The sequence below is a fragment of the Mustela lutreola genome, chromosome 2, assembly GCF_030435805.1.
Source record: "Mustela lutreola isolate mMusLut2 chromosome 2, mMusLut2.pri, whole genome shotgun sequence".
Lineage (NCBI taxonomy): Eukaryota > Metazoa > Chordata > Mammalia > Carnivora > Mustelidae > Mustela > Mustela lutreola.
In genome coordinates, this window is record NC_081291.1 from 94,203,307 (window position 1) to 94,216,606 (window position 13,300).

Sequence of the window (13,300 nt, forward strand, 5' to 3'; positions counted from 1 at the left end):
GCTTAACATTTTCCAATGACTCAAGTTAAAAAAAAAAAACTCCAAGTAAAAAAACCATCTCACTCCAAGTAAAAAAACCCATCTCATTCCAAAAAAAAAAACAAAACAAAACCAAAAAACAAAACAAAACAAAACCCCAAAAAAACCCCACCAAGATTTCTAAAATGGTCTCCAGGGTTCTTTACCCTTGGCTCCCAGTTAACTATCCTATTTATCTCCCCTCACTCACTCCTACCTCATGGCCTTTATTCTAATACTTCCCTTAGCCAATCAAGTTCTTAAAAAAAATAACCTTAGGAATTTTACCTTGGCTTTGTTGGTCTTGTTCAGGCTAGAAACTTGATCAATCAATTGCTGGACGGAGTCGGAACTGACTTTCCCATCCTCCAAGCGATGATAAATTAATCGTGGTTTGCCTTCAGGGTTTTTCAGAAAAGCTTCTTCACAGTCTTCCAGTAAAAGGCTAGATCGGAAATCAGTATTTCTTGTGCTACACTGCACTAGGGCAGCAAACTGTCAGTCAACCTAAGTGTCAATAATGGGACTTTACAGGGATAACAAGGGGCCAGAAGCAGTCCAGGGACTGAACAAGAGCAGCTTTCCAAAAGTGGATGTCTCATAGCTCTGTTGCAGCTTAGTCACAAAAATACGATGTGTTTATTACTAGACAGTGAGAACGGGTACAATAAGATCTGCATTAAATTGAGTTTTAAAGCATACAGAACTTTAAGTTTTTATATCTAGCAACAAGATGAAAACTCTCAAAAATATTGTAAACATGGCTCAAAGTAATGGACCAGACATATGAGACTATGATTAAATGGAAACCTAATTCCACTTACAAATATATAATTTCCAAATTAAGATACAAATATTGTGAACCCCAATGCTTCAAGATTTTTCTCTTCTCTAGTCCTTTAGCCTTTCTCATCCAATAAATGACTTAAATGACCTGAATCTTTTTTTTTAAGATTTTATTTATTTATTTGACAGATAGAGATCACAAGTAGGCAGAGAGGCAGGCAGAGAGAGAGGGGAGGAAGCAGGCTCCCTGCAGAGCAGAGAGCCCGATGTGGGGCTCGATCCCAGGACCCTGAGATCATGGCCTGAGCTGAAGGCAGAGGCTTTAACCCACTGAGCCACCCAGGCGCCCCAGACCTGAATCTTTATACTCAAAATACAGTATGAGAAAGATCCAGAAGCAGATGGGGGAGGTCAGGTGGCTAGTAAAAATCTTAACTGAGGTACAAGGTTAAAAAAAATTCTAACTTTTGGGGTACCAGGGTGGTTCAGTTGGTGAAGTCTCTGCCTTCGGCTCAGATCATGACCCTAGGATCAAGCCCCACGTTGGGTTCCTAGCTCTGTGGGGAGTCTGCTTCTCCCTCTCCCTCTGTCTCTCCCTCCTGCTTGTGGTCTCTCTCTCTTTGTCTCAAGTAAATAAAAAATCTTTAAAAAAATTTCTAACTTTGCTACAGGCCACCATAACAACAGTTTTCAGTATAATTTAAATTCTGGAATAATCTTGGAAGAATCTGCCAGTGTTTTCTATACTGCAAGGAAAATTGCAACCAATTCCTCTAAAAAGCATTAAATGATGTCTGTCTAGATACACAAATTGGTGTGTGTATGCAGAGGAGAGCTATGACATGATTCAGAATTTACATAATATATTAAAATATAGACCCAATACAAAACAGCATAATATTCTATTATATAACTTTGTGCCAATCCAATCAATCCAAGCCACAGATATTTTTCCCTTGTTACAATTCATTCTGACCATGCTCTATATAATTTTTGTATTTTAACAGTTCTTTTGTTATTGCTTTGGGAGAGAAGTTTGTGGCCATATGAATACCAAAGAATGGGCATCTGTTTGGGCACAAGTTCCTATTTTAAAATGACTCCCTACAGAATTGACTTGTGGAGCTCAGATGAAATCTGAGATTATGTGGAATTTGGTTCAAAGTCTTTGGTGGGAGAGAAGTAGATAAGATGACTGTGTACTGCTCAGGGGACATGTTCCCAGATTCATCTTTTGAGAAGAATAGGGAAATCATCATGAGAGATGAAGGAACAACCTGAGAGAAATAAAAGCTCTAGCAGCCTCTGTTTATGGTGTGAAGCCCACCATTACTGCCATGCTTCTTGACAGCCAGTTAATAAACGTTATGGAAACAAAATAATCAGCAAATGGGATAAGAAAAATTAAAGCAAAATAAAGGCAAAGTAGAGGTGAAGAAATAGTTAAAATTTTAGAAATTAATTTTTTTAAAAAATTTATTTATTTATTGGAGAGACTGAGAGACAGAGAGAGCAGGTACAGAGGGAGAGGGAGAGTCTTAAGGAGACTCCATTCTGAGCATGGAGCCCTGCACGGGGCTGGATCCCAGGACCTTGAGATCATGACCTGAGCCAAAACCAAGAGTCAGACCTTTAACTGTGTCACCCAGGCAGCCCTAGAAATTAAAATTCTTACTCTTTAAGAAGAGTAAAGTTTTAAAAATATAAAATAAATATAATTTTAGGTGAAGAAGACAAATTGAAATCTGCCCAGGAAAGTAATTAAATATGAAAGAAATGGCAGATAAAAGATTAAGAGGAATTTAAGATGAGGAAAATAAATGTTAAAAGTTTAAAAATAATGTACAATATTTTATTAACTAAATATGGATAAAAGATAAAAAACAAGACGGTTTTAAGGATTAAAGAATTAATCAGGAAAACAACAAATGACATCTATTACCACCTGAGATAAAACACTACCCAGACATTAAATAAAACAGAATATCTCCTTGATAAATATAAAAGAAAAAACAAGAAAAGAAAAGAGGTAAGGGAGGAAAAGAACTCCAACTAAAGGCAACCAAGTGGAAAAAATCCTAAACTTGGTTTTGGGTTAAGGTTCATTGACCAGGTGGTTCCCTGGCCCCCAGGTAGTCTCAAGGATTGATGATGGATTACACTGCAGGGTCTCTGGTAAAGCCTAGGGCTCCACGTACTTCTGTACACAGGTGAGGTCAGAGCTGGTCCTCAATAAAGACAAAAATGCCTTGGAAGGGTTAAAGCCAATCAGACAGTAAATGAAGAAAGAAAACTTAACCTCTTATTAAATGTATTTTGTCTTCTATCTATGTATCTAGTTGGTTAAAAAAAAAACTTTATTTGCAGACTAGACTCAGTGGCATAATTATATCCACATTATAAGAAAATTGCTCACTTTACTGGAATTACCGGTAAACTCCTCAGAGAATTAAAAATTTGGATTTAACATTTTTACAAGTGTTCAAGTAGCTCTCAATTTGTATTTGAAGAAAGCAAATAATGAAGGTGAATGCTGATTATTGAAAACAGGAGTTGCCAACTTGTTCTGTTATGGCCAGAGAGCATATACTTTAGGCTTTGTGGGCTACACACAGTCTCTGTTGTAACTACAGTATTTAATTCTATTGTTGTGGTGTGAAAGCAGCTGTAGAAATACATAAATAAATGAATATAGCTATAGTCTAATAAAATTTTATTTATAAAAGCAGATTCTGACTGGATTTGGCCTGAGAGCCATAGTTTGTTATCCTTGATTAAAATGATCTTTACTTTAATAATGTTAACTTTAGGGATGCCTGGGTGGCTCAGTTGGTTAAGCAGCTGCCTTCGGCTCAGGTCATGATCCCAGCGTCCTGGGATCGAGTCCCACATCGGGCTCCTTGCTCCTCGGGGAGCCTGCTTCTCCTTCTGACTCTGCCTGCCACTCTCTCTGCCTGTGCTTGCGCGTTCTCTCTCTCTCTCTGACAAATAAATAAAATCTTTAAAAAAAAAAAATGTTAACTTTATGACCTATTAAACAACTCAAACAGTGTAAAAATTTTAATTCTTTAAGTATGAAAACTCAAAAAGTTTACTGAATTTTGTGGATGTTTTTGATTAAAAGAATGCAATTATGACTTCTCTTTGAAGTTCATTTCGTAATCTCAATTCTATTTATAACTCTCCTAATAAGTGGCAATTTTCAGCTTACCTTGGTAAAGTTAAATGAATAAATAAAATAACTAATGAACTCTTCTCAATTTCCCATTTTCTTACAGCATGGTATTGATTTTCAATATCTATTGGAAAATATATAGCATGGAAAAAATATCCCATTGTCTCACACATTCTTTTAAGTTTAGGTGAATAGTCCTAAAAAGAAATTAAAACAAAACAAAAGAAATGAAAACATAATAAAAGGCCAGCTTATTTAACTAAAGGTCAAGTCGGCTTCATACTACTTAAGAAAGCACGTTTTAGAATAGCTTATGTTGTGTATTTTTTAATTTAAAATTTAAAAAAATAATCATATTTTACGAAAATCTTTAAGGGAAAGGCAAGGTTCCTTTAAAACAAAAATAAGAGCATAGTAACTTGGCTATTTTCTAGTTCAGAAAATGATTTATTTCATAATAAAACCTAAACCAGTGAAGAAAAGTATTGGGCTATTTTCCTTTGGTATTTATTATTATAATAAATGATTTCTGCTTTATTGTTACAAAGAGTATCCATGAATCTACATAGTAAACTGCCAACCATGATATATTAGATCATTAAAGCAAACAGGTATAAATGAAAACTATTTGGTCTATAACAAATTAGCTTACTAAGTAATGATGACTTATTATTATGCAAAGTATGAGGAATTCCCTTACCATCAGTTTGCAGTTTGGTAATAACCTGTATTCAATTAGTGAGTAGAAACTTTGGTTTTCAAAATATTTTATCTTTTTACCAAAACTGAATAATATCAAAAAGGAGCACTAAATGAGTTCCTTACTCAATACTCTGGTGAATGTTAATATAGCAGGTATCGCATGTGACATGCAGATGTATTTCAAATGCAGTCAGAACGGTAGTTGGCAAACTTTTTCTGTAGAAGGCAAATATTCTTACAATTTAGTAACAGTTGAACAACTTGGATGTTTTCGTAGAGGTCGCTGCTGTAATTTATTCTGCCCTTGTAGTGTGAAGCAGCCATAGACAGTATGTAAATAAGCCTACTTGTGTTCTAATAAAACTTTATTTACAGACACTAAAATTTGAATTTAATACAATTTTCACACGTCATAAACATTCTTCTTTGGATTTTTGCCCAACCACTTGAAAAGGTAAAAAGCAATTTTAGCTCTGGGTCATGCAAAAATGAGCTGCAGGCCAGGCCTGGCCCACAGGCTGTTGTATGCCAACGTCTGCCTCAGGTTAACTCCAATGGCTGCCTTGAAAAATTAAAAACCATGATAAGGATTAAATTTTGCTATAACCTGAAACAGATTCAATCCTAGAGCTGACAGATATTAACTAAGGCAGGCACTATCAACATGTGTCTTAAACACTGTGAAGAACAAGTAATAAAGCATTCAAAAGCATAGCATTCCAAGGACTTAATTTGAATACACTGGTAATACTGAGCAAGATTTTCTCTAAAGAAAAGCTCTAAGTTACTCCGGTTCTTTAAGATATCATCTGGTAGGTAGTAAACTACGTGGTTTAGATGTAATAGTATCATAAATAGGACACAATACTGACTTATATTTTAAATCAGTGAACTCAGAATTTATAAACATCCTCACCTTAAGGAAAAGGTCCATTTCAGGCTGGGTTTCATCTGTATAAATGAGGTAACATCTGACAGCGTTACTCCAGAGAGAGTGTGAAAACAAGGGAGTAACTTGTAATAAACTAGCTACAGCAACATCCCAGTCATCTGAAAATAAAATTAATCTTAAGTTCATGAAAAAAAAAATTACTAGAAAAACATTTGACAAGATGATTTTTTTTTTTAAAGTCTGAAAAAACACAACAGACAAGGTAGAATGGAATCTGATCTCACTCATGAATACTGACAGTTTCTGGAATGACATATTAGAAGGCAAACAGTTCTCTAACCTCAAATTCTATCCTTGGGAATAAAGCAATCAATGTTGCCAGTGGTCCCTCCTGGGGTACCACTGGTTCCAGTCAGATAACATGAACCTATGTTACATGAGCTGTTCAATGAGTTTGCAACTTTGGGAGAGCCTACATTCCCAGGCTGGCCTGTAGTTTTACCTACTTATTATTCTTGAGATATATAAAGTCAAAAAGAAACTTTAAGAACGGCATAAAATGTAATGCTATTTAGTGAGAAAGAACATTTTAAGACATACCTGGCTAATTCAAAAGGCATAATTAAAAATTTTCATGTCGTTAACAGACAATTTTGTAGTTTTAAGAAAAAAGAGTGGAGCTACTTACAACACACAGATCTGCACTGGTATTGAAATTCTGAATAGACCTTACTACTGTTTTGGACACCAAATTACATAAAAATAATAAAAATATTCCTTTGACTAAGGATACTACAATGCATAACTGAGGTTTTATATTCCATTCTGCAACCTTCTCCCATCTTTAACAGCATCAAAGACATGGAGGAAAAGACCAAAAGCTACTGCTTTTCAGTTAATCTACATTCGATTCTCACAGATCAACTGCAACACCTGGAATTCAGACCAGAAGCTAAGTTTCTGGAACATGGTGGGCCAGTCTGGCTGTGGAGCACCATCTGATCCTGATGGGAATCATATAAGTTAATCAGCCCTGGTCAGTGACAGCACCAGTACATGCTGTTTTGGCAGTGGAAGACACCCAGAATAAAAATCTGCCCTGCTGAAGGGTCTTTCTGCCAGCACACACAAGATTATAGGACCTGAACAGTCACTACCATGGTAATTGGCAAATGGCATGTGTTACCTCTGTTGACATTTGCAAAGGGTCCTTCCACATCTATGGAACTATGGGCAAACTCAGGGCCCCTGAAGGACTGCTGAAGCTGGATCATACTCCCTATGGAAGGTTCACTTCCCAAGGCTCCTCCAGTCCAGTATTCACACTGGGTTCCAGCAGCTATAAATCCAAGAGATTTCATTACTGAATGTTCAAAAAGTTATCACACATACTAAACAGGATTTCTTAAATCTTTTTTTTTTTTTTTTAAAGATTTTATTTATTTGTCAGAGAGATCGAGCGAGAGCGAGCACAGGCAGACAGAGTGGAAGGCAGAGTTAGACGGAGAAGCAGGCTCCCTGCGGAGCAAGGAGCCCGATATGGGACTCGATCCCAGGACGCTGGGATCATGACCTGAGCCGAAGGCAGCTGCTTAACCAACTGAGCCACCCAGGCGTCCCTAAACAGGATTTCTAATTAAAAAAAAATTCTATAATATTATAAATACAACAAATATTCAATCTTTAATAATTTTGAAAGTACTCTGTCACCAACTTCTGGCAAGTTCTAAGGTACTGGGTAACATAATTCTGGTTAGCATCTCCAAGTCAAAGAGGGGATTAAAAAGAGAAAGAGGAAATGAATAAAGAATATAATAATCATAATAATCAAAGTAATTGTAACAACAGAGTCAGTTAAAAATGTCCCTATACAAAAATTTTAAACAACATTTCTAACATTATGGTTTAGGTGTCAGTATAAAATTGGAAGGAGAGAATTTCAAAGGAAGACCAGTTCTTGCACACCTGTAATTAAGATTAGTAATTCATTAGGATGTAAGCTAAGGATGTAAAAAGTACATCTTCCTTAACCTCCGAGAGTAACAAAATTAATGTATTAATCAATAGGTACTTTTGAACATCTTGATTTTTTAAAAAAAGGTTTATTATTTATTTATTTGAGTGCGAGAGAGAGAGAGAGAGAGAGACAGACTTCCTGCTGAGCACGGAGCCCTACATGGATGGCGCTTGATCCCAGGACCCTGAGATAATGACCTGAGCTGAAATCAACAGTCAGATGCTTAACAGACTGAGACACCCAGGAGCTCTTTGATTTTTTTTTTCTTTTAAATAAATTACATTTGACAGAATATCTACATGGCATTCTTGACTAAATATGAGTTATACTAGTAATGGGCTCAATATCTGGCAAAAATAAGATTATTATTTGCAGGTCTCTGAATGTGAAATGAGTGATGGATATTCCCTTAAGCATTCTTTCGTCAGGTTTAAATCAAAATATGAAGAAAGACCTAGGAGGAAGTATTAATTTGTTCTTATTAACTTGCCAAGTCAATTACAATATAATAGTTTTGAAACACTGTACATTTTAACATATGTCAGCCCTGAAATAACCATTACTAATGGTTAATGTGGGGGCAGAACAGCATCCTCAAAGCCAGTAAGAATCACTTCATTTTTTTTCCTCTTAAAAGTTAGTAATAAAAGTCCTTGGATGCTGGTCAGATCCCAGTGGCTCTAAAATGCATATTAAGAGGCAATTATCAGTTGCCATATTTTAGTCCAAAATCAGTTTATAAGATAAAATGCATGGGGCGCCTGGGTGGCTCAGTCTGTTAAGCACTGGACTCTTGATTTTGGCTTAGATCATCATCTAAGGGTCATGAGATGGAGCCTTGAGTTGGGCTCCCTGCTGAGCATGGTGCTTGCTTAAGATTCTCTCTCTCTCATCTACACATAACTCCCCTTCTCCTCCCCAACCCCACTCACATGTCTCTCAAAAATAAATAAATAAAATAAAACGCAGTTTCCCATAAATGAGAGAGCAACTGCATTTTTCCATTGCATTTATAATAGAATTTTTTTCATTTTTTCAATATCAATCACAGTTTATTATTATTTTCTTGGAACATGGTAGACCCTTTCATTTCAGGACTCCAGGCTTTTCTTTATTTCTAGAAAAAACATATTTTACATGTTTAATTATAAAATAAAAACTTTTTGAGTCGCTTACAAAACTACCAGAAGCCACTCAGCGGAATATCATGCAGATATTCTAGTGGATGGTTGCAAAGAATGTATCAATATGTGGAAAAACAAGGTGACAGAGATGATGAACTGTTCTCCAATACCCATCCTCCCCTTCTTCTTTTAGTAGCAGAATTTTAAACTTTAGGTGGATACATCATTCTCCTACTAATGTTTACACTTTCCAGTCTTCCTACTTGTCGTTGGCCCATGGGGTTTGGGGAGTAATCTGTATACCTTTCGTATTGTGCTTTCAGGGAGAAGAACGAATTCCCTTCCCTCTTCCCTTAGCTAAAATGTAGATGTCGTGGTGAGACCTGGAGGAGCGGTCTTGCATCAGAAAGAGAAAAGCTATGGGGTGAGTTTGGCAGAGTAGCAAGAAAGAAGGAAACCTAGCACCCTAACAGTGTCATGGACTTTAGGGAAAATTGCTGTTACAACAGCTGAGAAAGAGGGAAAAGTGCAACTCTATTTGTAAGAGCAACCAGTTTAACTTATAAAAAGATTCAGAGTTGGCTGTATGATATCATTATACCTATACTGAAGGCTCAAAATATTATACAATGAAGTAAATATACCAGTAACATCTGTACAGTTGTCATCTGAATCAGATTCTCCAGGATCAAATACTTGGATCCCCTGAGCCTGGAGCCTCTGAAGTTTGCTTTCCAACTCTCGCTTAGCTCTCAGTAAGTCCTGAATTTCATTTTCCTTGGTCTCCCTAAAAATCTTTAAAAGACAAAGATCAATTTTGAAAGCTTTTCCATCATCAAAAGGTGTCATCAACTTAACAGAAAAGTGTTTCACTCATAAAACCAATATTCATGTGATCCTGATCTTTTTTGTAACTGGAACCCACTGGAATTTGGGCAGGAGTCCTCTCTGTGGTATGGGGCTCTCTTGTGCACTGCTAATATTTAGCAAATTTGTCCCCTTCGCACTAGATGCCAGTAATGCCTTCCCATACAAAATACCTCCAACTATTTCCAAATGCCTTTCCCCCCATATGGAAATACTTTCCTTTTCCCCCAAAATTCCATTTGTAATGCTCATTTCTTTTTTTACTTTTTCTTGAAGTGATCTCAAGTTTACCAGGTCCACTCAAAAATGCTCTACTCTGGTTCTTAGAATCTTCAGGATGCCTACATCATTCACGTGTATTTACTTACACAGCATCATATAAACTTTTAAAATGTGCTGTTTTTATTCTATGTCACTTTGGGGGTAAAAATGTAAGGACTTTACCTTGAATTGCCTTTTCACTTTGTCTCTGTCATGTTCAAATGTCGCTGCCCTCTCCATCGCTTGATATTTTGCTTCTAAAGCACTTTCCTTTTCCCGAAGTATTTTTTGGTAAGTTTTTTGAAGGGCCTGAAATAATAGACCTTGTTACTTCTAACAAAAACAGTATTCCTCCCAAATTTCACATTATCCTACCTCCATACTATATACATACCAGAACTGTAACAATCTAATTACTATTTTACATTATCAAGAACTACATATTGCCATTTTATTCAAACATGGAATAAAAAAATGCAAATATACTTGAACTGTAGTAAATAATGATATTTCAACAATGAACTTTTAATGGAAATCAGTACTTTTTCTTTGAAATACTGTGCCAAATTCTTCCTATGCCTCAGTTTTCCGGTCTGTAACAGAACAAAAAGTATAATTTACAGGGCTTAACCTGAAGGATGATTAATTCTGCATGACCATGCAGTCCTTGGCTCCATGCCTTTTTCATTTTGCTATCCCCAGAGACCTGTTGGTACCAGATAAATTGAAGGCCTCCGTTAAATGACCAAATGGGTTAAATACATTCAGAAGAGTTTTTTAAATGTCTAGTATGTGAGAATCAAAAGGGCTACATAAAAAAAGGGGTAAGTTAGTTAAGAAATCAATTTAGGCCCCAAGAGAGTATGTCCCCTTAAATTAAAATGCAATGAGGTTTTCACTTAACTTTCAAAACTACTACATAAGGCAATAGGCAGAACCCGATATTGTGACATTTTTCAGCCCTTAACTGCTCTAAGCCCTGGTTGATTCAGCCTTCTTTTTTATCCCCATAAAGTGCAGTGACTGCTGGATAATGGCTTGGGTGCATGAAATCAGGTACCTGAAATGCAAAAGGTCCATTTTACACATGCAAATGCATCAAGACTGACCAGTAAGAAAACTGGTTAAGACAAAAGGTAGACTACTGATAAGTTCTTCCCAGATAACAGTGCTTATAATAGAACAGCTAGTGGGGAAGGGGGTGACTAGAATGCCCAGTCTAGAAGGAAGAAGGCTCTTCCTATCAGAAAAATCAGTCTGAGATATTTATTCATTTCCTACTGTGATGAGCCCAGGAACACCTGGAGTGTCTCTTCCACAGTTTAAAAAAACAAAACACTAAAATCACAACCCTCGGAGAGGCCCAAAACTGATGGCACAAAGTCTTACAAGTCATAGAAAAGCAATCTTTTGCTTTATATACTATTTTGATGAGTCAAAATACATCTACTACAGGGAGCCCACGCAATACTTGTTTTTTGAGTAAATTAATCAAATGGATTAAGGGAATTTGATTTCGGCTAGGGAATGTTTTCAACCACAGCTTGTTAAAATGGTGAAAATCAGGCTTCCATAAAAATTCACTTCAAGACCATTAAAACTCAAAAGCTTCACGCAAAGAAACTGAGAGATCTGTAAAATTTAAGAGGGGGGAGGGCGCGGGAAGTGGAGTTAAAAACTCCTAGGGAGGGACGCCTGAGTGGCTCAGTTGGTTGGACAACTGCCTTCGGCTCAGGTCATGATCCCGGAGTCCCAGGATCGAGTCCCGCATCAGGCTCCCAGCTCCACGGGGAGTCTGCTTCTCCCTCTGACCTTCTCCTCGCTCATGCTCTCTCTCACTATCTTTCTCTCAAATAAATAAATAAAATATTTAAAACAAAACAAAACAAAAAAACTCCTAGGGAAAGTCGACATATGTCACCACAGTCTTTGTGCGTCCGTGTGCTCTGGGTTGACCTACTTCCCTGGAGTCCCCTGCAGATTGGCATGTGCTACTTCAGGGCACTTTCAGGCCAATTGCTTCAAGGTGTGTGAATGAATGAACCAGAAATAGAAGAGGGGCGGGGTTAGTCAAGGAATCAGTTTAGACACCAAGAGTATGTCCCCTCAAATTAAAGTGCAGAGCGGGTTCTATTCAACTTTCCAAAACTACTTGGTTTGGAGAGGGGACAGGATGGAAGAAGGACTGAGTCAGGCGTCCAGAGTCCAGCCCGGCAGTGCGCGGGTGTGCGCTGGTCTTTCCGACTCTCAGCTTCTCCACGTCTCGGCTGCCCCAGCCGCACACCCAGGCCCGGCGTTACCTGCAGCTCGGCCCGCAGCCGCTTGTTCTCCGTGTCCAGCTTGGCCTCGCGGCGGCCCATGGACAACAACTCTTGATTCTTGCTGACCCGGAAGATCTCGTATTCCTTCTTCAGCCGCTCGTACTCAGCCGCTGCGTATTCCAGCTCGGGCACCGACGAGCCGGTAGACTTAAAGCTAGCCCCCAGCAGCCCGCCGCCACCCGCCCCGCGGGGCAGCGACCCGGGCCCTGCCCCCGCCGCCGCCGCTGCAGCGCCACGGCGGAACGAGCTGCGCAGCAGGCGGGCCTTGGGCTTCACCTCCACCGGAATCTCGCAGGCCTCGCCGCCGCCCGCCCCGTAAGTGTCCTCGATCACCTCCCCGCCCGCGGGGCTCACGAGCGACGAGGCGGTCCCCATTACGCCGGTGACCGCCACTTCTAGCCAGCGGGGTACCGGGAGGGGGCGGACCGCTACAAATGAGACGGGGCGGGGCAGCAAGAAGGGGCGGAGCGTGGTGGGCGGGCGGGGCGAGCGGGATGATTTGAAGCAGCAGGACCGGGCAGGGCGGTACGCCGGGCGGGGCGGCAGGAAGGGGCGGGACAGAGCGCAAGGTGGGCGGGGTTGGATGGATGGGGCGGGGCAGCAAGACGGGGAGGGACAGAATACAAGGTAGGCGGGGCGGAATGGGTGGGGCGGGGCAGGACGACGGGGCGGGACAGAGCGCGAGGAAGGCGGGGTGGGACAGCGTGGTACTGTGGGACCAGTATTACGCCGTGGGGGGGCGGAGCGCAAGGTGGGCGGGGCGAGCGGCAAGAGACGCGGAGCTCAGGGTGGGAGGGGCGGGATGGACCCCGCGAGGTGGGGCCGAGCTAGCAAGAGGCGGTCGCGTGTGTGGGGCGGCTGCTCTACGTTCTGGGGTAGGGGCCACCGTGCGCGCGGATTTTCTCAGCCGGTTCTATCCAGCCAGAGGCCCCCTCACGGGCACGTTCTTCGCAGTGAGCGCCGGCCTGGGTCCCGGCTTGCGCCACCTTGGCGTTTTTTATGTCTGTCCTGCTGCTACCCCTGACCCACAGCTCTTTTCCGAGGGCAGTTGAGAAAGCTGAGAAACAGAGCGCTTGGTGTGTGCCTCCCGCTAGGTGTCTCCCAGTTTACAAGTAGTTGGAATGACCATTAAGACCT

General features: G+C 39.9%; 1 protein-coding gene across 5 annotated transcripts in view; it reads right to left on the reverse strand.

Moving 5' to 3' along the window:
• The window catches only part of NPHP3 (nephrocystin 3), a 49,863-nt gene extending 37,220 nt beyond the window's left edge, over nucleotides 1-12,643 (reverse strand). Inside the window, exons 1-7 of one of the 5 annotated variants that reach the window (XM_059162614.1) lie at nucleotides 12,143-12,639; nucleotides 10,026-10,151; nucleotides 9,359-9,509; nucleotides 6,760-6,912; nucleotides 5,598-5,731; nucleotides 4,016-4,176; nucleotides 307-463 (exon numbers count right to left, since the gene is read on the reverse strand). In XM_059162614.1, coding sequence (XP_059018597.1) covers nucleotides 307-463; nucleotides 4,016-4,176; nucleotides 5,598-5,731; nucleotides 6,760-6,912; nucleotides 9,359-9,509; nucleotides 10,026-10,151; nucleotides 12,143-12,538 — 1,278 coding nt within the window. In that variant the 5' untranslated portion in view covers nucleotides 12,539-12,639. Of the gene's footprint in view, nucleotides 1-306; nucleotides 464-4,015; nucleotides 4,177-5,597; nucleotides 5,732-6,759; nucleotides 6,913-9,358; nucleotides 9,510-10,025; nucleotides 10,152-12,142 lie in introns of all 5 variants that reach the window. The other 4 variants (XM_059162612.1, XM_059162611.1, XM_059162615.1 and 1 more) reach the window with 4 other exon arrangements.
• Between the last annotated feature and the right edge of the window lie 657 nt (nucleotides 12,644-13,300).